Source organism: Aedes aegypti, chromosome 2 (assembly GCF_002204515.2).
Source record: "Aedes aegypti strain LVP_AGWG chromosome 2, AaegL5.0 Primary Assembly, whole genome shotgun sequence".
NCBI lineage: Eukaryota > Metazoa > Arthropoda > Insecta > Diptera > Culicidae > Aedes > Aedes aegypti.
The window spans coordinates 110,504,711-110,527,796 of record NC_035108.1 but is presented as its reverse complement, the minus strand read 5'-3'; the positions used below and the strand labels follow the sequence as shown (position 1 = coordinate 110,527,796).

The following is a 23,086-nucleotide window of genomic DNA, read 5'->3' as shown; positions in this document are numbered from 1 at the left end:
TTAAAAAAAATTAGAAAATATATTTTCAAAGATTGGTATTTTTGAAAAAAAAAAATGTAACGATAAATTTCAAAGTGTTTTTTTCCTTCTAAAAACTATCTGTTTTATTCTAAACTTTTAGGCAACATAGGAAAAAGCATGAAAATATTAGTGATTTTTACTTGATTTCCACGAATGATTTATATCAAATGATCTGAAAATGCCGTTAATCATCAAAGTCAGATAAAAAAACAGTCCATTCGAACTTAAGGAAAAAATAGCCTTCTTTTAAACTGAATTAACATTTATGAACATCGTCGACGTACTCCTTCAGGAAAACCTTTTTAAATACAGGAATATCTCCAGAGAAATGTTAAGAAAAATTTTCAGATGGTTTTGGAGAAAATTGTTAAAAATATTTACGAGGAATTTCGAAAGAAAATCCTAAAGTAACCTCTGTTGAAACTTGTACGAGTTCTAAGTATATCTTGATGAATTTCTACAAGCATCTCTAAAAGAACTCCTATATTTTTGATAAAATGATTCTTAGATTTTTTCTTGATAAATTGCTAAGATAACTATAATTACAATTTCTGAGTAATGTCGTACAAGACGTTTTGAAGATATTCTTCGATGCAATTCGGACTGAATCCCTGAAAAAACTATCTATGAATTATCGGAGCAATAACTGTAATGATTGCTGTAGTATTAAGGTGATTATACAACGAAGCCAAACTTTGGATTTTCAAGTGTACAAGACTGGAAAATCTGTCAACAGTTGAAGATCAATCAAATTGCTTGATTGCTGGTGGTGACCAATGGGATAAATTTTCAACACGGAACGCTGTTTGGTTCTCAAGATTTGTGCTCTTGAAACTTTGAGGTGTGGCTTCGTTCTATAATCACCTTAACTGGAATCTTGAAAAGAGTTTTAGGCCATGCAGATTTGTAAATTTTATTTGATTTTTTTTAGAGAAATCTTTGAACAACAGCAATAATATTTTGATGAAATGTTGGAGTAATGCCGTGAGAAAGTTCTGGAGGAGAAATCCCAGTTCAAATTTGGCGATTTCTTGGAAAAAATTATAATAGATTCCATCGAACAATGCCTGAATAATTTTTGGAGCAATTCATGAGAGTAATCGTGGATGAATTTAAGGAAAGAATTCAAATGAAAATGCCTAAAATAAATGAACAATCGGCGTAGGAATTGTAGTGTTTTGTGGAAACGTCAAAACGATTATTTTTTTTTTTCAAAAAATCTGGGTAATAAAAAAGAACCTGAAGGATCTGTGGGAAATCTTCTAGAAGTAATAAAAAGAGATAACGGTGATAATATCAGTGGAACAGCATATTGAGGAAATCTTGGGATAATCAGTAGGATTTTTTTCAGGGTTATCTCTGTGAAAATTACTACAGGTTTTTTTTTAACTCTGGAAAAAACGTTTGTGGAAGCATTGGGGTGCTCCAAAATTTTCTGAACCCAAGTTCTGCATAAATTCTTCTAGGAATCATTGAAAAATCGCTGGTAGCATTCCTGGAAGTATTCCAGAAGAATTTGAAAGAAAATTTGGAATGCTTACACCTATGTTTCATATGCTCATGACAACTTTCATGCGACACCCAACTGGAACTTTACTTGCCTTTCCCAACTTGGCAATCTTTTTGCTTCCATGTCTAAATTATGATTATGATGACGGAGCGTTGAACGTTAAAATAATTTTGAACATGTTTTTCCGTCAATTACACGGAAAATAAAAAATCCAGAAAAAAATAAAATTTAATATTCTTAAAAGTAAAAATGTAAATTGTTATTATTGCTAAAAATCAGTAACTAGAAGAGGCTTCAAGAAAAAATGAAAAAGGATAGGGATGTTCAAAAATAAAAATTATAAAAATCAAACACCAAAACTCATAGATTTGCGAATAAAAATAAATCAATGCTCAAAACGTGTTCAGAGCGATTTTAGATAACTGAAAATGATATTAAGATTGAAAATAAAAATTTGGGTATTAGAAGGTTGATTGCGGCGCAGCCGAAAATTTTTTGATTAAAAATATTTTGTGCCACAAAAACGACATTTCCTGCCATATTCTACTGCTTCAAAATAATTTCCCTGAGTATAATCGAAATTCCCTGAGAATTCCAGGTTTTTTCAAGGTTGAATAAAATTCCCTGTTAATTCCAGGTGTTTCCAGGTAGTAGCCACCCTGTGAAATGCATTTTGTTCAATTGTTTTCATTTAAAACAATACACAAACTTTTTGTTTAACCATGAGTTACCATATACTGTAATGTCATTTACAATACACTGCATTGTATTCTAAATGTTTTAAAACATTACTTTCACAATAAGTTATATTGTTTTTGTATAATATTCTTTATCCAGGGTTTTCGGTGACTGCTAGGAACTTACCTGGTTGCCCATCTGCCCTGGCGGGGGTTGTTCGTTCGGCAGGGTTAGGTTCATGAGCAGATCCCGTACGGCCGGGAAGAGAGAGCATTCGCCCGGCTGAAGCACGGTGCACTCGACGAAACGTCTCAGATGAGCGCTGACGGCGCTGGTAAGCTGCGGGATGACCTGTTCCCGGCGTTCCGCCAGCTGGGTGTGGTTCACGGTCATGTCGTAAACCATCGGCAACAGCATGGTGACCGAGTCCTTCAGCTCCATATTCGGCAGATACGGAACGCGGGTAATTTGGATGAAGAAGAGGATTTTCTGCCGATGGGACAGGATGGTGGTGGTTCCAACGGGGACGATCGGCGTTGCCGACGGTGGCATACGGAGAATGAATTGCACGTTCCACTTGTTGCCCTGGCCCAGCTCGGGGATCAGATCCAGGCGCATGATCTGGATGAAGTCCTTCATCACCTGCGACGGGAGATTCAGCATCCGGGTAAAGCTGGTAACGACGGCCGGGCGGTATGGTGGTGCGGCCACGCGTTGATCGAAGAACTGCTCCAGGATTTGGAGATCTTCCGGTGGCCACTGGTACGGTGGCTTACCGTCCATGGTCGGGGCCATCGGCGCTTGGCTGACCTTCATGTGCAGCGACTGCATGTGGTTCGGATTCAGGAACACCTGGTACTGCAGGTTGTCGGCCTTGAAGAGCACTACGCCCGGCTCGTTGGATGTGATGGCCGTCAACTAAAAGAAAATACAGTTTGATAAAAAGGACCATGCGAATTATTCGGCCATTTGGTCGAATGGGTCGTTTGGCCAAATACCATTTGGCCAAACTATGAACTAAAAATTAATCAGATTGCAATAACGTTGGTGAGTAGGATTCATAAGTAGGTACACGCAGAGAAATGATTTTTAAAATCAAAATATTCTGTATTGAAATCAACAGAAAAAATATCATTTCTCGGCTAATAATATATTTTTTTGAATTCAACAACAAAACCTTGTTGTGTCAAAAAATATTTTTTTGTTTCTAGAATCAGTCGTCAACACGAACAAAAATTATTTTTTTGAATTCATAATAAATATATTTGTTAATACAATACCTTATGTTGAAACAAAAAATAACTGTGTTGCTTTAAAAATTTATATATTTTGAATCAAAAAAAGTATTTTTAAAAACAAAAAAGTACGTTTTTGATTCAATATTTAATTTTTTATTTATGTAGGATGTATTTTCATTATTTTCTATTTTATTTGAAATGATCATAAATAAAAAGACTATTTTCTCTCCATTTAGATTTTATTTACATCTGATTTAGAAATAATCACCAGATGAGTTATTGCCTTCCTATAAACTCTGATTAATAAAATTACTTTAGCCATTTATGCATTTTGTAGACCCAGTCAGCAAGTAATTTGCAGTGCACCGTTCACGAGACTCTTGATACACGAATTATTCTGAACAATTTCTATCAATCTTCGTCCTACAATTTAAGCACCTTCAAATTCTTTATCTTGAATGTTCTGTACCTAACCTTTGTGCCTAGTTGTCTAGAAAGCATGATATTTATCATCGGCAGCTTCATTTGTATCCGATAATTCGATAATCCTGTTGGTAATCATAGGATCTGCTGAATAATTTCCGTTCAATAATTTCACACTCAATTTTTTTTAATTTTCAAAAACATGTTTTAACGAAAACAAGATGCAAAAAATGAGCGTGTTTCTTCTTCTTTTTATTTACGGAGATAAACCATCCCCTTGCTAAAAATATTATAAAAAGATAGACCTTTATGTAATACGTTCGTTGATTGACCGGAGAAATTTACCAGTAACGTTCTTAACCGAACTTACGTATCATTTATTGTGAAGAATTTTTTTTGATTCAAACGATTATTACAATTTTTTCATCAGTACCGAAAATACCGGTACTAAGTGCTTTCCAGTACCGGTATTTCGGTACCAAAAAATGGTCGGTATTACCGGTACTTTCGGTACCGGTACTCCCGGTACCAAAACCCTAGTTCCAAGATTTTCAGAATTTCAAGATAGTATTGATTTTCTAGAGAGAAACAATCGAACAATGCGTATAAGTTTGTATATCAGATAGTTACATGGAAACCAGACAATTTCTTACCCAGAAGACGATTGATAATTTCTTCTTAGAGTCCAAAACTCAGCAAAAATAACCGTCACTAACTTTCTCAAGTCCATAACCAAAACTTCTTCTGTTGAATCCATTTTGAGTTGAAAATGGCGTCTGACAAGCCGTGCGTACATAATAGCGAAAACAAAGCATACACACTCTCATATAATAAATATGTATGTGTGTAAGTAATAGGGTTTTTTGAAACCAAAAAACTTTTTTTGAAAACGAAACAGATTATGCCAACAATCAAAAAAATATTTTATTGAATCTACGCAACTTATGTTCTCATCAGTTTGGTGTAAAAACAACCATTAAAATTTTTGGAACAACAAAATTTAATATTTGTATTCAACAAAAATAATTGTAATTTTTAAAAAATATTTCAATAATATTTATTTTTGAAACAAAAAGGTATGTTTTCTCTGCGTGTTTCATTATTTTCTATTTCATTTAAAATGATCATAAATAAAAAGACTATTTTCTCTCCATTTGGATTTTATTTACATCTGATTTAGAAATAATCACCAGATGAGTTATTGCCTTCCTATGAACTCTGATTAATAACATTACTCTAGCCATTTCTGCATTTTGTAGAAGCAGTCAGCAAGTAATTTGCAGTGCACCATTCACGAGTGATGGATTCAGAATTACTTTCTCCTACCACCGGTGATGCGGTTGAATAACAATCTGTGGAAATCTTATGATACATAGAAAAATACAATTAGGGGGAGATCCCCCAGTACCGGACACTTAAGCCATTAAATTCATAATTCGAAAAATATGGGTTTTATGAGCTCGTGTTACCCATTTATGATAAATATTATCATTTTTATAGTGTACAAAAATAAATTTGAAAATATAAATATGAATTTTGACATTGCATTTTGATGATGTATTTTAGTACCAAATTGATCGATCTTGAAAGGTGGCACCCAATACCGGACACGATATGGAAATGCCTCGAATTCTGTAAATTTGAACATTATTGAATGTGTTTACTATAGGAATAGTATATAATTGCCAATTCAATGCATTTGCAATATTTACAAGAATAATTTGAGTTTTTCTTAGTTTACAAGATGTCGAAAGGATTATGTCTTTCATATATGATCAAAAATAGCACATTTTACAATGTTGTTCTGAATGTTCATTCTTCTTAATTTTATCGCATGTTTGATACCATGATCGACGAAATCCATGAAAAATAAATGTATTTTGAGACACTGGTGCAATAATTACAAAGATAATATATAACAAATCAAGCTGTCCGAAACTGGGGGACAGGAGGTGCTTAACCAAAATTGTAATTTGTCCGTATTTAGTTCAATTATGGTACAAAATACATTCATACTATCAAATTAGGATTATTTTCGAACATGCTTGCATGATCCACAGTATTTTTTCATATTCAAAATAATTACTTAATAGGCTCAATATTAAGGCGATACGTCAATTTATTTTAGATTTTCAAACTTTTCTACTTTTTTAAAAAGGCATGTATATTTCAAGGATGTGTCATTCTACGCAAACATTAGTCTCCATAATAGCTTCCTTTCCTTCTAATACACCATCTTGATTGGACCATGATTTCTCAATTTTTTGACTTTGTCCGGTATTGGGTGCTGTCCGGTACTGGGGGATCTCCCCCTATTATTCCTTTTGTTAAAACATTCCATCCGTTTATTTATACCTGGTGAAATTTTCCCAAACATTCAATCTATGCATGCAATTCGTCCGGTCAACCAGAAATGGCGGCGGTATCAATTCTTCGATTTCCTTCCGTTCCAGGGTTTTCAGAATTTCAAGATAGTATTGATTTTCTAGAGAGAAACAATCGAACAATGCGTATAAGTTGGTATATCAGATAGTTACATGGAAACAAGACAATTTCTTACCAAGAAGACGATTGATAATTTCTTCAGAGAGTCCAAAACTCAGCGAAAAATTCACCGTCACTTCCTCAACTTCCATAACCAAAACTTCTTCTGTTGAATCCATTTTGAGTTTTGTTTGAAATCATGGAAATGGCGTCTGACAAGCCGTGCGTACATAATAGCGAAAACAAAACATACACACTCTCATATAATAAATGTATGTGTGTAAGTAATAGGGTTTTTTGAAACCAAAAAACTTTTTTTGAAAACGAAACAGATTATGCCAACAATCAAAAAAATATTTTATTGAATCTACGCAACTTATGTTCCCATCAATTTGGTGTAAAAACAACAATTAAAATTTTTGGATCAACAAAATTTATTATTTGTATTCAACAAAAATAATTGTAATTTTAAAAAAATATTTCAATAATATTTATTTTTGAAACAAAAAGGTCTGTTTTCTCTGCGTGTAGGAATGAATGATCAACTATTTAGTGAGGTATTTGAAAGGTGGAAGCAGAACCACGATGAACACCTGAATGGCGCAGATGCGGAATACTGAGGCAGCATGAGCAATGGCTTATTTGGTATGGCGGATGAGGGAGATGTGCCAACTCCCACAATTAGTCAAGGCAAAAATGCCAAAAAACAGCTCAGAAGCAACGAAGCAGCTGGAAAGGATGGTATTGGAGCGGAACTTATTAAAATTGGTCCGGACAGGTTGGACTAATTATGATTATAACCGTTTTTCATTAAGAACAGGCATATTTTAAAATGAAGGGTATATTTCTAGGTATGCCAAATGATCGTTCTGACAAATGAACATTATGCCAAACGACCTTATGCCAGGCCTCTAAATCGTATGACAAGTTTCATAATTTTTTAAACTCGTCATACGACTTGTAACTCTGCTGAAGATGCCTTACTTCACTACTCTATATATTTTCGGCCAAACGGCATTCAGTCAATTGTCCCTTTCGGCCAAACGACCCGTACCCATCGTACGATGAGAGCTAACAAACAAGACTTACATTATCTTCTTGGTGGATGATTCGCTGTAGCTGCCGGCGCATGAACACCGATCCAAGGAACCGTTCCAGTGGGCTGAGTTCCGGTCCAGGGATCTCCTTCTGTGGGTGGATCGTGGCACGACACAGCGTGTCCAGAGCTTCGTGCGTCAGTAGGGTGGGTATGGCGCCGGCCCACGATCGAGCCGGAAGTACTCGCGATGTGTTGTGGTGGGGAGCTGTGGATTTCAGAAAGATAATTATCAAACGTTCTGTAGAGGTAGAAACCGCCATGAACCTACTCTGTGCCTTATGGTCCGGGCTTTGTCCCGGTCGGGGCGAAGGTCTTGGCATGCCAGGTGATCCTGGCCAGTTGGAAGCTGCCGGCGAATGAGCACTGAACGGACTGTCGGTGTGGCCGGACATGTACGGTAGGTTGGTTGGTCCCGGGGAATGTGCAGCCATGGGGCTGGGCTGAGGGTTCAGCGGTGACGATGGCATAAGGCCGCCGCTAGGCGAAGGATGTGGCATATGTGGAGCCGGTGGGGAGGTCATGTTAAAGTTCGGATGACTCTGGCTGCCTCCGATGCCCTGGGGATGCGGTGAGGCCGGAGTATGTGGGTTAGATCCCGAGGGTGGCGTTAGAGGAGCCGCGAAGCGAAGTCCTGGATCGCGAGGGCTCTGAGGGCCACGCATGGCTCCGCCACTGAGGAAGGTGGACCCAACGGATGCCGGTCCACCGTGGGGGTCTTCCATGGTGATGGGGGACGGTGGGTTGTCATCTTCTGATTGCGATCGGCGTCGGTAGACGGCCGTTTCGTCTACGTACTTGGACAGGAAGCCTTTCAGGCCTTGGGTTGGAGTGAACTCTTCAACGACGTGACTTCGATCGAAGCGGCTGTATGCGCCGTCTCGGATCGAGCAAAGTCCGGATCCGCGGAGACGTACCTCGAGACAGTACACTCCTTGGAAGGAAATTCTCAACAGGGTAGGTGATTGCGGAATGATGCAGAACGACAGAACGGGGATCTTGGGAGATTGCAGGATCGCCAGGTGTGGTATGATCGGTAGTTTAGCAATAGACGAAAGTGGTTGGTAGGTCTCGTGAAGCAGATAGACAATCTGCGCTAGGTCATAGTTGTGATTCAAGTGAGCCTGCAGCTGATCTCGCATCATAGAATGTGCATTGATGGCGTTGTTGCCTCCGGTAAACACCATTTTGAACTCCTTGGCCTCCGTATCCCAGTAGATGTTGACGTTCACCTCCTTGTTCGGGCCGTAAGCCAAAAGAAGGCTTGTGTAGCTGTAGGACTTGATGGTCACAATGTTGTGCAGGTTGTACTTGTCGTTCTTGATCTGCTCGCGGAAGTCATGAACCAATGTATACAGATAGACGATCTTGGACCAGTCGTTCAGTATCATGTCAACGAACTTGTCAACCGAATCGACGGGAAGCATGTCGTACGTCAGGTAAACCGCACGCCGCATTCCCTGCTCTTTATGATGCGCACTGGCCAACGGAGTTCCATAGAAAACCAACTCCACCGTCCACATCCGAGTCTGGATGCTCTTGTTGATCTGGGCGCGAACCGACACCGAGAGCAGACGTTTCAGCAGCGCATTCCAGACGTCCTTGTCGATCTTGGGAACGCTGACCACCTTCGGTTCCGGTGGTTTCTGATCCGGTCCGGACTGAGCTGCGGCCGCTGCTGCTGCACTGCTCGACACCGGAATTACCGGAGGCTTCGGTTGAGGCAGCGTCAGCAGCTTCAGCACCAAGGAGGTTGCATTGGCCTCTACCTGGACGCCGCCGTGAGGAATCTTACGGCGCGTCAGGTCCTTGGCCAGGGCCACGAACGGCAGCTTCTCGTCGCACATGGCCACAACGTGCGCTAGCTCCGGGATGAAGTACGCCGGGTAGATGGTCTTGGATTGCTTAGCTGAAGGTCCTTCTCCGGTAAGCAGTTTACGTTTCGATCCAACGGTTTGTTCATCAACGTACGTTCCGGGTCCATGGGTAGCAACGAAGGTGTCGAACTCGATCAACGATAACACTTTGAGGTACATTTTTGGCATTCCATCACTTTCCGTGGCGGCGGCCGAAGGGGCCGATGATTGCGAAGTTCCGCCAGCCGTAACACTGGACACGCTCGGAGGACCTCCTGGAGGAACGGAACCCGGGCCCGATTGATTGGCGGATGCGGCAGTGGATGCCGGTGGCTGATCCGGGTCCGACGATTGGCTGTCTTCCATGGAGGATGGCTTCACCAGCACCAGGTAGAACGTGTAGGTCATTTCATTGGGACTGGACTCCTTCTCTTTGAGTTCGACGATCTGTGGACAAATAAGAAAGAGTTTCATCCATTACCACTCAGGGATTCGTAATCAATCAGCCATGTGTCAGCGATAGTTTAACCGATTTCTGAAATTCTTTCACGTATCACTTGTCCTTCGCCTCAAAGTTTTGCACGATAATGGAATAAAATGTTCTAGCCCAAGTAACAATTCCACAGCAATTTGGCATTCATGTGGATTTATTAATGTTTTATGACAGTTACGTGAATGCTATGATAGCTAGAGGCGACATTTAACGTTACTAAAATATTATATTTTGTATGTCAGCTTTTAGTTGTCTTCAAAACCTTTTAGAGACAAACTATAAAGTTGAAAGATTGTGGCTACAAAACCAGCTTTATTGCAGGATATAATACCTCATTTAAACTGCTAGTGGTGGCTGAATGACACTTATTTATGACGGCTATGATAAAAGATTTATATAATACACCTTGTTGTCATAAAAGCTGCTTATAAACTGATTGACATGCACTTGAATCTTGATAACTTACCTTATTTATACCTCTGAAATCAGTATTTGGGCTCTTCAGTTGCATTGCGAATGCATTGCGATGCATTGCAAACACTTATTCCTGATGTCACACTTATTACTAATGTCCCTTTTCATTGTTTTTGCGAATATTCTTCATAATAACATACCCAAACTGCAAACTCGGTTGAATGCTGCTTAGTTACCATAAAAAGCGAAAAAAAGCTGAATCATCTTCAACCAGCATTTATTAAGGCAATTTCACATCCACAAATGCCGAAGCATAACAGTGTGCCCTTATTAGTGTATTTATGATGACAAAACAGCATTCGTCGATGGCAATCTATCAATTATGATTCCGCCATGTTAATTTCACTCCGGTTTCACAATTTCATTTTTCCAAATCATATTATCTCCAGGAATTCGCTTATAAAATACTATGGTGTGATGATTAAACTGGCTGAGTATAATTTAAAACACAATTACTGCCCGATCAAACCAAGAAATGTTGAATTCTTCACCTGGCGATTTATTTTAGCAATTGCTAAATAACGAGAAATACGCCACACAGGCAAATTTTTTTCTTTCTCATCACATTTCACAGAAAATTTCTCTTGGCACTAAAGATTTTAGCACTATATCTAAATAAATCACTTCAAATAAAAAGCACTACGAAATAAATAATCACAGACTTGTTTCCAATGTTATTTTGTTTTGTTTACGTTGGAATAAATCCGGCAAGATCGACGTTATGATAAAATCATTTGCAAGATGAAGCGACATTCATCTAGAACAGGCGGCCTCAAAATAGCTACCATTAATGCTATTTTGCTTTATTTGTGTGACATAAATATACACTTCATTGCCTCTTTTAGAGTGGACCAACTAGTCACGTTCTAGCCTACAAGAGGTTTTGGGGGATGCAATGAAGGCAAAAGTTCCTTGACCGTGGTTTTATGTGCGTTTATTTATAGCACCCTGGAAGTAATTCGTAAAACTAAAATTGTTACTTGGGTGGGGTGTTCAAATTTCTTGTGTAGTAATACAACCAAAACAATACATTACTGAAGTTATTATTGTACCGTAAGGACACCAAAACAACCAGCTAATGAAATTAAATTAATTTCAACTAGTGCTATATATAGAACCTCATATTTAGAGTGAGCGGTGAATGGCGCCCTAAACCTGTATCATTGTCATAGATATTATTCGGTACCATTGAACATTTTTCACATTTCGACATTTTTCTTGCGTCTAGCGCAAGAAGTTTTGTAAAATGTCGAACAAACGATTTTTGACAGAATTGACCATGGTGAACTGCTGCTAAATGAGCGGTGAATGGCGTCCTTACGGTAACATTTTTCTATGAAAATTAGCTTACGACAGGAAATTTTCACAGCAATGCAAGTGAAAATTACCAAAGGTATCAACATGGGATCGCGAAATGATTTCCTGGAGGAAATTCTTGCAGAATTTCACAGAGCATCCCTAACGAAGTTACTGTAGGAAATTCTGAGACTTGTATGATGAATTTCTGGAGATGTCCCTGGATGTATTTCTGTAGGAATCTCTGAAGAAACTTCGTATGTATTTTACAAGACACTTCCAATGACTGTTGCAGACATTTGATTACTCAAGGTATTATTCCACAATAATCCCTGATATTCGTTCATGATTTCAGGCTGTAATTTTCGTAAAAATGTCTATAGGAGTACTTGAGGGTTTCCTCACAGCAAACCTGAAGAAATCGTTCGAAAAACGCTGTTTAGAGGGTCTTGCCCCTTATCCAAAAATCCCGAGATTTCCCGAAATTTCAATGTAAGCATCATTAGCATTAAGCAGGGCGCACATGTTATTTGATGGTACAGTCTTGAACGATTGTGTTTAAGCTACCTTTTCTCCGTCTGTTACCTGTCCATAAAAAAAAGCTTTTTTACAATAGACTCTTACATTTAGACAAGATTAACATATGAAAATAGCACAGTTGATTAGGCTACTGAAAACATGTAAAAATAAAATAAAAAACAAAATATTAGGGAGTAAATCTATTGTTTGATACTGCTGGTAGAGAGATTAAGGAAGATGATGAAAGCAGGGCAGTAGGAAAGATTAATATTAGAATGAGGGGCTGCGGGGAATCAAACACACGAATAGGATAGTGAAATATTCTTAAACATTTATCGCATAGTTTTGACTAAATCACCTTCAAAAATAGTGTACAATCAACTCTCCATTACTCGATATTGAAGGGACCATCGAAATAGGAAGGTGTGAGTTACAGAGCACAAAACCAGTGCAACTACGATCCAAGGGACCATCGAGTTAGCCATGAAAACCAACTTTTACTATGGTTCTCAAACTCGACATCGAGATGCGGAATATCTAGTAAGGGAAAGTTCACTATATAATCAAATCTTTAAAACGTCCAGCAAAAAGATTGCACAATTCTTTTGTTTTTTTTTTTAATTGTAAAATTATTGCTGAACGATCAATTCATTATTGAAAAACAATAAAAAAAATAAACTGATTTCGAAAAAATTAGCCCATTTCCAACATTGTTCATTCAAGCACTTTTCATTAAAAAGTTTTTCTTGTAAAGAAATAGTCAAATAAATCAAAGTCGTGGGAAAGAAAGCTGAGCAAATACTGAGCATTGTCGATTTGTATGTTGAAAATTAAGTTTATTTATAGCATTGTTCCATCAAGAAACTCATTTCTGATGTTTTCTAATACAATTTTTGAACAATAAATCACGTAGATAACAATTGAAATTGAATATTTGAATGACACCAACAGTGGGTGAAACCCACTCTTTTTCTCTTCGCATTCGTTCTCATAGTCAGATTGGCTTCGCGCTAGCGGAGTTTGTTTTTGTTCGTTTTCGCATTGATCGTATCTCTCATTTATCACTGTAACAATCATGATCCGCAACATATCATGATAGTTTGTTTATCGTCTACTGCTACCGCTCTGATTATATCGGAGGGATAAAAGTGCATGATATAACTCATCTGAACAAGCTCCAAACCACGATGCCGCTGTTGCTATAGGATGTTCGGGGATTGTTCATCATGTCAGTAAAGTGAAACACCTACCCCCTAATGGTAAATAAGGAGAAAAATGGCTTTTATCATCGCTTTCTCTTTGGGGCTCTCCTTTGTGTGGTGACCACCCTATCGAGTAATGCTGGCTGCTGGCTCAGCCATAGCAGAAAGTGTTAGTGAAGACACGTCTGATTATGAACAGGTTTGAACAGGGAATGATTTATTGGGGTATTATAGATTCATGGCTTACTTCAACTCAACATCCCCCCTTAAGCCTGATTTGCTGCTGAACAGGAATCGCTAAAGAAATTTCTCGCCGATTCCTTGCAGAAATTTTCTACAGCGACTCCCGTTTGAACTGACATCTCTTTTCAACTGCGTACTGCGATCAGAAAAAAACGCTTCCTTGATCGATTCGATTCCTTGCAGGAATTTCCCATGCATCAAGATACAGTGGCTCAATTTCATTTTCGTACGGGGCACTGTTTTCATATCAAGTTGGTATAAAACTATTAAATGGTGCATGGACTTCGATATACTTTATCAATAATGAAGGTTATAGGTGTCATCTTTTTGTTTGGCAATGACAAACTCTATTCATTTGCTTAAATCTTTGGAATAATGGAAAAGTATTGAGATTGTGTCTATAATTGACCCAATTCCATATTCGTACACCTAACAAAAAAGAAATATACAGCATTCAAAACTAATTTTTAATGGACTAGATGACTACTTAAGCTCTTCGTTGTGTTGTTCAGATGCAGTAGAATACATTTGGAAAATTTATAAACGGATATATTTGAAACTTAAGTAAATTTAAGAAAAATACCAGTTTCCCATGTTTTTTGCTAAAATATTCGGTAAGTCGAACAATAAATTGCAATTTTTTCATCATCACTTCCTTAAGAATGATAATTGCGAATATTGCACAAGTTTCAAAAAATTAAAATCAGTTTTAGAGTAGCTAAGAGTGGATATCGACAACTTACACTTTTGAATCTTAGGTAGTATAACATTTATAACAAATCCAAAACCAAAAATTTTAGTCAATTTCTTTATGTTTGGCTCCTTAATGTATATACATAATCCATAGTTAATGTTCCTATCAAAACATTGCGTAATTTTCTTTTTTAATTTACATTTTACTACCAAACATGATTGTAGAGATTTAAAGAATAAATATTATTGCCATAACCGCAACACAAACGTGTTTTTAAATGATGAAAACAACAGGATATATTCTATTAAATAGTGTATAAATGCTTTCTGCTCATTCAAGTTATTTTGTATTTTTCTTATAAAATCAATAAATTGCAAAATAGGGTGCTATTTTGAATATAATTTAAATATTATTTCAAAGATAATTGAATATTACGATGACATCAATTATGTGGAGGTATGTACAGCGTAGTTTAGGGTACTTTATTGTAAAACGAAGTTCGTAGTTCAAATTATTTTTACAGACAAATTCGAAATTAACATTTACCTGTTGTTTAGAATGAAAATTTGGTTTACATTGATTAAAAATATCATTTTAGAAGAGTTTTGAACTTATGGCACAACAATTTTCTGAACTCAAAAGGGATAAAAACTGTTTATGATTTCTGTAAAGTGTATATATTTCAACTAAATGTCTATCAGAGCTGACGAGTATAATCTATAGATTGGATCCAATGACAAAAATAAACGTAATTGTTCGAATTATTGGATTTTATAGCAAAAATCATTGGAAAACTGGCATTTCTCATAATTTTACCTAAATTTTATATATGTCCACTAATAAATTGTCCAAATGTATTTCACTACATCTGAACATCATAATAAAGCACTTCAGTATTCAAATAGAGCTTCTAAATTTAGTTTTGAACGTTGTGCGTTTGAATTTTGGTAGGTGTACGAATATGGAATTGGGTGAATTTTAGACATCAATTCAATACTTTTCTATTAATCCAAAGATGAATGTAAATGGAAACATTTTGTGATTGGCAAACAATAGATGACACCTATTACCTTCAATGTGGATAAAGTATTTGTAGCTCAATAATAGTTTCATACTTCATTTAATAGTTTTTTACTAACTTGATGTGGAATCAGTATCCTGTACGAATATGAAATAGGGCCACTGTAGGCCAAGAAATTACTTGTCAACAGCGAATCAGGCTTTAAGCTATAATTTATTGGCAATTCGGGTGACAGTTAGAAGTTCGGCAGTCAAAACTTCGGCGTAGTTCGGCGTCGGCATTCTAATTTGGTGCTTCGCCGACTCATAAGGATTGCCTTTAGCGGCGTAGCACTTCGGTAGAATGACGACGCCGAACTTCGGCGAACTTTTGTCGGTGGTATTTCATTTCTTCTTATAACTTCGGTCTAAATTTAATCTGATTGCACAATATAATTTATTAACTCCTAGCGATGCCCTTGCTTCCAATAACTTTGGGGCTGGTATAGCTTTGGTGAGGATGTCTGCCTGTTGATCATTCGAAGCGACATGTTTCAATCGTATGGTCTTCTTTTCTATCTGCTCTCGAACAGTGAAGTGATGCCTTATATCGAACTCGAAGTGATGCCTTATATCAATATGCTTGAATCTTGGGGAATAAGCCTCTGTACGTGGCGTAAAATCTTTTGACTTTTACTGTGCGCCGTGTGTTGGTGCTATCTCGCTCTCTCTCTCTCACGGGCAACTTGAAAACAGGGCGCACAATAAAAGTTAAACGTTTTATAGCATGCATAGGCTCATATCCCATCTCTTTTTCCGCTAGACTGATGGCACTTTTATTGTCACAGTTGATGAGAAGTGGCGATGAGATTCCTTCAAGTTCAGCAATAAAGCGCTTCTTGAGTCACGGCCGATATAGTGCCATATACTCAGCTTCAGTAGTGGAAAGCGCAACAGTGGGTTGTTTACGCAAACTCCAAGCCACTTTAAATTTGTTTTACCAAATTTGGATGATAGTGTTGTCTAACAACACAGAACACCTAGATATAAGAAAATAATGTAATGTTTAAAATGATACTAATGAAGAAATTAAAAAAAAACTCCAAGCCAAAGCTCTACCATTTTTCAGGAACACATATTCACTAGTAGAGCGCCTTGTATCCACATCACTTCCCCAGTCAGTATCGGTGTAAGCTTGAAGTTGATCGGCATATGTGAGCTTCCATGTTTTTGTTTCTTCTAGGTACCTCAAGATACCTAAAAAATACTCATCAGGTTTACAGCATGGCAAATATCTGGTCTTGAACATTGAGCCTGGAACTGCAAGCTTCCGACTAATTGCCGAAAAGGAATTTTCTACATTTTATCACGTTCAGCTTCCGTCTTAGGTTTCATTTGCTGTTTAACATCTGATTGGGATCCAAGGGAGTTCGTACGGAATTGCATCCAGCGATTTAAATTTTTTCCAGCAATTCGTTTACATAGCGTTCTTGATCGATGGCGATGAATCCTTCTTCTTCTTGGCATTAACGTCCCCACTGGGACAGACCCTGCTCCTCAGCGTATTGCTCTTATGAGCACATCCACAGTTATTAACTGAGAGCTTTCTTTGCCTTAGTTGCCATTTTCGCATTCGTATATCGTGTTGCAGGTACGATGATACTCTATGCCCAGGGAAGTCAAGGAAATTTCCTGGACCGACCGGGAGTCGAACCCAGACACCTTCAGCATGGCTTTGCTTTGTAGTCGCGGACTCTAACCACTCGGCTAAAGAAGGCGATGAATCCTTCTCCTTTGGTAATCTTGATTCACAGAACTTGCTTTGCCTCTCCTAAGTCCTTCATTCGAAATTTCTTGGTAAGGTCTCGTTTCACAGCTTCGAGCGTTTCACCGTTGGTTGAAAAAATCAAAAAATCATCAACTTATATTACCACGATTAAAACTTGATCTCCTTCAATGTAATAATAAACGCAGGTATCAAATTTCGATCGCTTCAGGCCCATTTGTTTTAATTCGATGTCCAGCTTGAAATTCCAAACGCGGCTGGCCTGATTCAATCCATGTAGCGCCTTTTTCAACATACACACTCGGTTTGTCCCATCTTCGAAACCTTCAGGCTATTGCATGAAAATTTCCTTGTCTCCTAAATCACCTTGTAAGAACGCAGTAATTGTATCCATTTGATGAACATCCATGTCCAACTCTACAGCTTTTTCCATAAGATACCGAATTGTTGAATATCGGACAACAGGTGAATACGTCTCGGTATAATATACGCCTTCGATTTGAGAACAGCCTTTAATAACCAATTTCGCCTTGAAACGTTCGATCGATCCTTTCGGATTGGTTTTGATTTTACATACCCATTTAATTCATAATCCACCTACGATTTTCCATCAGCATTTCATACTCGAGTTCATTGCATCAATCCATTGCTCCCTGCAACATTGTTCCACCGCTTCACGGTACGTGTTAGGTTCTTGCAAAACATCAGTAGCCTTCTGCGTGTCTTTAAAACGTTGACCAATCTGTCCAGCTGCCTGGCTACAGATTCACTCATCAGAACTGTCCTGTGAAATGGCAAGTTTCTGAGGAAAGGCACTGTAGGTTACCTGGCGCTCCCTCGCGCTGCGCCTTACCACACTTTCTATCGATGACACTGTAATTGACGGAGGGAGCGCAGTGATGCTAGCCGGCTCCACAATGGTTGCATCAAGCTTATCAACGGTCGATTCGTAGCCGTCCATGCTTTCTTCGTCACTTCCATCATTTTCATGAACTGCTGGTGTTACATTCGGATTTGAGTCTTCTGCAAATTCAGTTAAGAGCTCCATGTTATTTACTTGATCACGATCGCTACTACTCATGCTTTCATCGATGATAATCACGTCTCTGCTTATATATACCAGTCTCCAGATCGCACACCCCTTGGAATTCGTTGTATATCCAATGAACAAACACGCTTGAGATTTTTTATCCCATTTCTGTCGCTTATTTTTCGGTACATGTACCATTGCTTTCGCGCCGAATGTCGTCAGGTGTGATATATCTGGTCTGACTTGAGTGAACTTCTCCTCCGTAGTAATAATAGCCCCTTTGGTAGGCGATATATTTATAAAGTAAACTGCAGTACCAACAGCTTTCGCCCAGAACCGCTTGATTAATCCAGCATCGAATAATAAAGCCTTAGCTCGCTCCACAATCGATCGGTTAGCCTCTCTGCTAAACCATTTTGTTCTGGATTATATGGAGCTGTGGTCTCCTGTAAAATGCCGTGTTCTCGAATGTAACGTTCAAAATTGCTTCCAACACAATCCGTTCCATTATCGGTCCTCAAGCACTTCAATTTCTTACCAGTTTGTGTCTCAACGTATCCTTTGAAATCTTGGAAAGCAGCCAGTACTTCTTTCTTTGACTTCAAAAAATATATAAACGTCTTCCGACTCGCATCGTCAATCAACGTAAGAAAGTATCTGCTTCCTCCAATCGAAATCGTTTCCATATGATCACAAAGATCGGAGTGGGCCAACTTCAAAATTTTCGTCACTCTTCTTCCGTTAGATTTGAATGGTAAACGTTGTTGTTTTGCTTGAATACACGGAACACATTGATTATTGGATGTTTGTACATTTTTGAAATCCAAGCCAGTAACTATCCTTCTTAATCGCTTCATATTGTCGAAATTCATGTGACCAAGCCGCCTGTGCCATAACTGCATCTCTCTTCTGTCACTCGCCACACATGCTGTTGCCTGACTCACCATCCACAACTTGTAAAGTCCGTTTGCCTGAGATCCTGTTGCAACCAACTCGTTCGTCTGAGCATTGAAGAACTTGCAAGCACTATCCGTGGAGACAACCTTATGTCCTTTCTTGCATATCTGGCTCACCGACAGCAAATTGATGGCCAAATCTGGAACACATACCTAAAACATCTGAGAGTGAAACTTCATACGAACTAGGCTGTACTGCAGCTTCTAGGAGAACTTTTCTAACTGCAACCACCGGAAGTTCTGCGTTATGGGCAACATGTGATGTGCTTCTGGCATCGATGAGTTTGCTTCGACACATATGGACAGTAGCACCGGAATCAAATATCCATTGTTTTTGGTTTGTTCTGTTTCACATTGGCACTGGATGCGGCGTTTCTCGAGCTCTTCCTATAATGCAGTCCAGCACTAGAATCTTCATTCATGCCTTTCTGAGGATACCTAGTCCGAAGCAAAATGTCCAATCCGTTTGCATTTGAAGCGCTTGACGCTAGACTAATCCTTCTTGGGTGGCTTCTTCTGAAAATTATTTACGAAAGCACCATCCGATGCACAGGACTTGGGAACGCTCGTGATTTTAAGGTGAAACAGTTTGGAATCAATTTCTAAGATTATACTGAAACTTCAAAGGCACAAATCTCGCGAAGAAAGCATCCAACAACAATGAACTTTTTATTTTGGCTTTGTGCACTAGCAGAAAGCTTAAATAAAGAAGATCAGAAACGTTTGCTAACTATTTCTGCAGTTTTGTGCCTCTGAAATCGTGAGTAGGGGCACAAGCCGGCCATTGTGTCTGCCATGTTTGGATTCCGAGATGTGTCACCTTAACATCTTGCAGAATTTTTGATTTGACTGAATCCGCTGTTATCTTGGTACACGAAGCTTCTATACCCACAATCAACGGCTCGTAATTTTGTGGTAATCCCATCAGGAGCAAGCTTGGTAGCCACGTATCATCCACCTTGAAGCCTACCTTGGCCAAATTGTGGCTTGTCGACATAATTTCATTGACATATTCTTCAACCGATTTTCATTCCGCCAACCGAATACTCGTGAGCTTCCGCAGCAGACCCATACGGCGAGTTTTCCCGCTGTCCTTAAATGCGCTCTTGAGATTCTTCCATGCTTCACGTGCAGTTTTGGTTTCTTGGACTAGACTATAGTTGATCGGTTCAATACTCAAACAGCTAGAGCTCCCCTACCCTATTTCTAAAGGAACTCCTAAAATAATCACTGAAAACCCCTGATGAAAATCCTAAACAAAGTGAATCCATGGAACATCTGTGGATGAGTCTGCTGCTACATATCCTGGATGAAATGCTGTACAATCTCTTGATAAACTTTATAGGAATTGTGAGTTTTCTTAAAGATTCATCCAATCAAACATTTCTCTAAGGATATTTTTAAGTTTTTTTTTTTTAATTTCTCGTGACAATACAAGTATTACTATTTTTTTTCAGAAATTAATTAAGGTATTTGCCATGGGGTGAGACACTCATTAATATTGGTATTAATATTCGTTAAGGCCGCACGGGACGTCATCATAATCACCCTATCCATTTCAAGAAGCAAATCCCAAGAACCACACCATATATCGATGCAAAAATGTATCAGTATGATTCTATATATGCAGTGCACAACCCGATAAGTTTTCAGCTTCATCGGTTCACTAAAACTCGAGATTTGCTTCCACAAAGTTTTGATGATTATTGTTAGAGTGAGACGAAAGATAGGAAAAATAACACGGTCTCCCGTGTCCCCTTAATACGGATTAATATATATTATTTTTTATGATATCATCTAGATAGCCACGATTTTCCTAAAGGCATCTGACAAAAGTATCTAGAATTTAAGTCAATGTAGGGGGCTTATAAACAAGCGGCTAGGGATCGTGGATTGTATGTATTGCGGATCTGACATACCGCAGTGAGACAAATTGTATCGTAATCGCGTTGCGGAATGGCCCGGAAATCGTACAAAGATGTGGGGCATTGATGACAATCAAGCTTCACCGAATGTGATGCATCGTACAAGGTGTCAGTCTTTTTCTAGCCATACAAGCAGTGTGGTCTATGTTGCATTTCTTACATATTTTGTTCAATATAGAGAATGGAGGTGAGGATGTTCTAATCACTGAATTTATTAGTGGTAGTATGGGGAATATCCTGATCTGCAGAGACCTGTCAGGTATAGATTCTGATATTACTCCAACACATATTATACTTCAGGAACATATTTTCTTTTCTTTTATTTTGGCTAAAAGCTAATTCTGATCCATTCACTCATCATGATATCATGACCATATGGATCTGAGACGAACTGACAATAAACACAACTTGTTTTTTCATATAAATAATCAATTTGCCTTGGCAACTCCGGCAACAGGCAAACAGCAAAACTCCATGCATACTTGATAATATTCTCAATATCAATATTAATATCTATATAAATAAAAATGGAATGATGTTTGTATGTCACGAAATAACTTGAGAACGAGTCAACGGATTTACCTGATTCTTTCACTGTTGCATTCGTCTAGGGTTCCGACGTGTTCGTACGTAGAAAAAGTTTAGGAAAGTTTTCGGAATAGTCTTAAACACTGGAGAAAACTAATGTGTCATTTTGTATGGGAGATAGCATGCCAATTTTTCAACAGCCTACTTGATGGCAAGACGAAGTTTGCCGGGCTCACTAGTCATTAATAAATATTAATATTTTAATACTGGATCTAGTGTCCTGCCCCATGGTATTTGCTCAAAGTTTTCGCAAAAGAAAAAAAAATCTAGCAGAGATGTCTCTAGTAAATTATCAATTATATATTTTTTTCAAAAGTTATTGACAAAATACCTACATTAAATCCAGGAAGTTTTTTTAAAAGAAATGTTATAGCAACATCTGATAAAAACTTCTTCAGAAATTACAGGTGAACTCCTGCAAGGATCCCTGAAAGATCTTGAGGATGTCTTGAAAGATTTTGTAGAAATCGCGTCTCCAGTTGAAAGGTGGAATCATCGACACGCGAAAACCGATTTTTCTCTAAATCTATGCGATGAACCTAACGTCGGGCATACTGCGCTGTATCTGGTGTGCTACACAGCGTACCTTGCCCGACGTAGCTCCGACGCACTGGTTTGGAGAAAATCCGTTTTTCGCGTGTCGAAAATTTCGGTTTTTAACTGTGCGAATAATATATTGCTAAGTACATTACTAATCAAATAATCAATCAAAACAACGGACGAGACCCGTAACGAGAATTGTGAAAGTATGATTGCAGGAATAACTGGAATGATTACTGTAGTGTTTGGTATTGTAAAACCTTATATTAACTTTTAAACAATTCAAGGAAATTTTACTTGAGAAATTACTCGAGACATTTTTGGATCAGCTGCAAAAGTAATCTATGGATGAAAATGTGTAGAATTTTATATTGCTGTTTGCATTTGAGATGCAAATGTTGAGTAAACGTCCTCCAAATGCGGTAACACAAAATAATCAAAGGACACCTAGCAACGATTACATAAATCACCGCCGCCACCAAGAAAAATCTATCTTAGACATCGCATTACTTGTAATAGTAGTTTACGGAACAAGTTGCCGAATGATGATTTTTTATACTACGAGGCTTGCCGAGTAGGATAAATACGACGAAAGCTGTAAAAATCGAGTTCTCCAACGAGTTAACGTACAAGTACTCCAGAAAGAAAGAACATGTGGGAAACTCGTGTAAGAATTTCAGAAATTTGCACCAGAAATCACTGCGAACATAAAAATTGACTTCAGAGACTATATTGGTTGAAAAGAGACTTTAGATAATTATAAAAAGGACCAATTTTTTAAAAAGAGATCTATTGCCGGTGCTGATTTAATCGACCACGTTTTGATTGATGGAAGACACTTCTCGGACATTATCGACGAGGAGTGTCAGACGATTTTGGACGAGAAGAATGCAGCGCGGGCGATGATGCTGCAGCAAGGCACCCGTCAAAACGTGGAACGATACAAACAGAAGCGAAGACAGCAAACCCATCTATTCCGGGATAAAAAGCGCCGCCTGGAAGAGTTGGAGTGCGAAGAGATGGAGCAGCTGTATC

At 38.3% G+C, this 23,086-nt stretch overlaps 1 protein-coding gene across 2 annotated transcripts in view; it reads right to left on the bottom strand.

Moving 5' to 3' along the window:
* LOC5565411 (mediator of RNA polymerase II transcription subunit 14) overlaps positions 1-23,086 on the bottom strand; it is a 28,266-nt gene that overhangs the window by 892 nt on the left and 4,288 nt on the right. For both annotated transcript variants that reach the window (XM_021841926.1, XM_021841927.1), the window contains exons 3-5: positions 7,722-9,753; positions 7,444-7,658; positions 2,396-3,127 (exon numbers count right to left, since the gene is read on the bottom strand). In XM_021841926.1, coding sequence (XP_021697618.1) covers positions 2,396-3,127; positions 7,444-7,658; positions 7,722-9,753 — 2,979 coding nt within the window. The remainder of the gene's footprint in view (positions 1-2,395; positions 3,128-7,443; positions 7,659-7,721; positions 9,754-23,086) is intronic.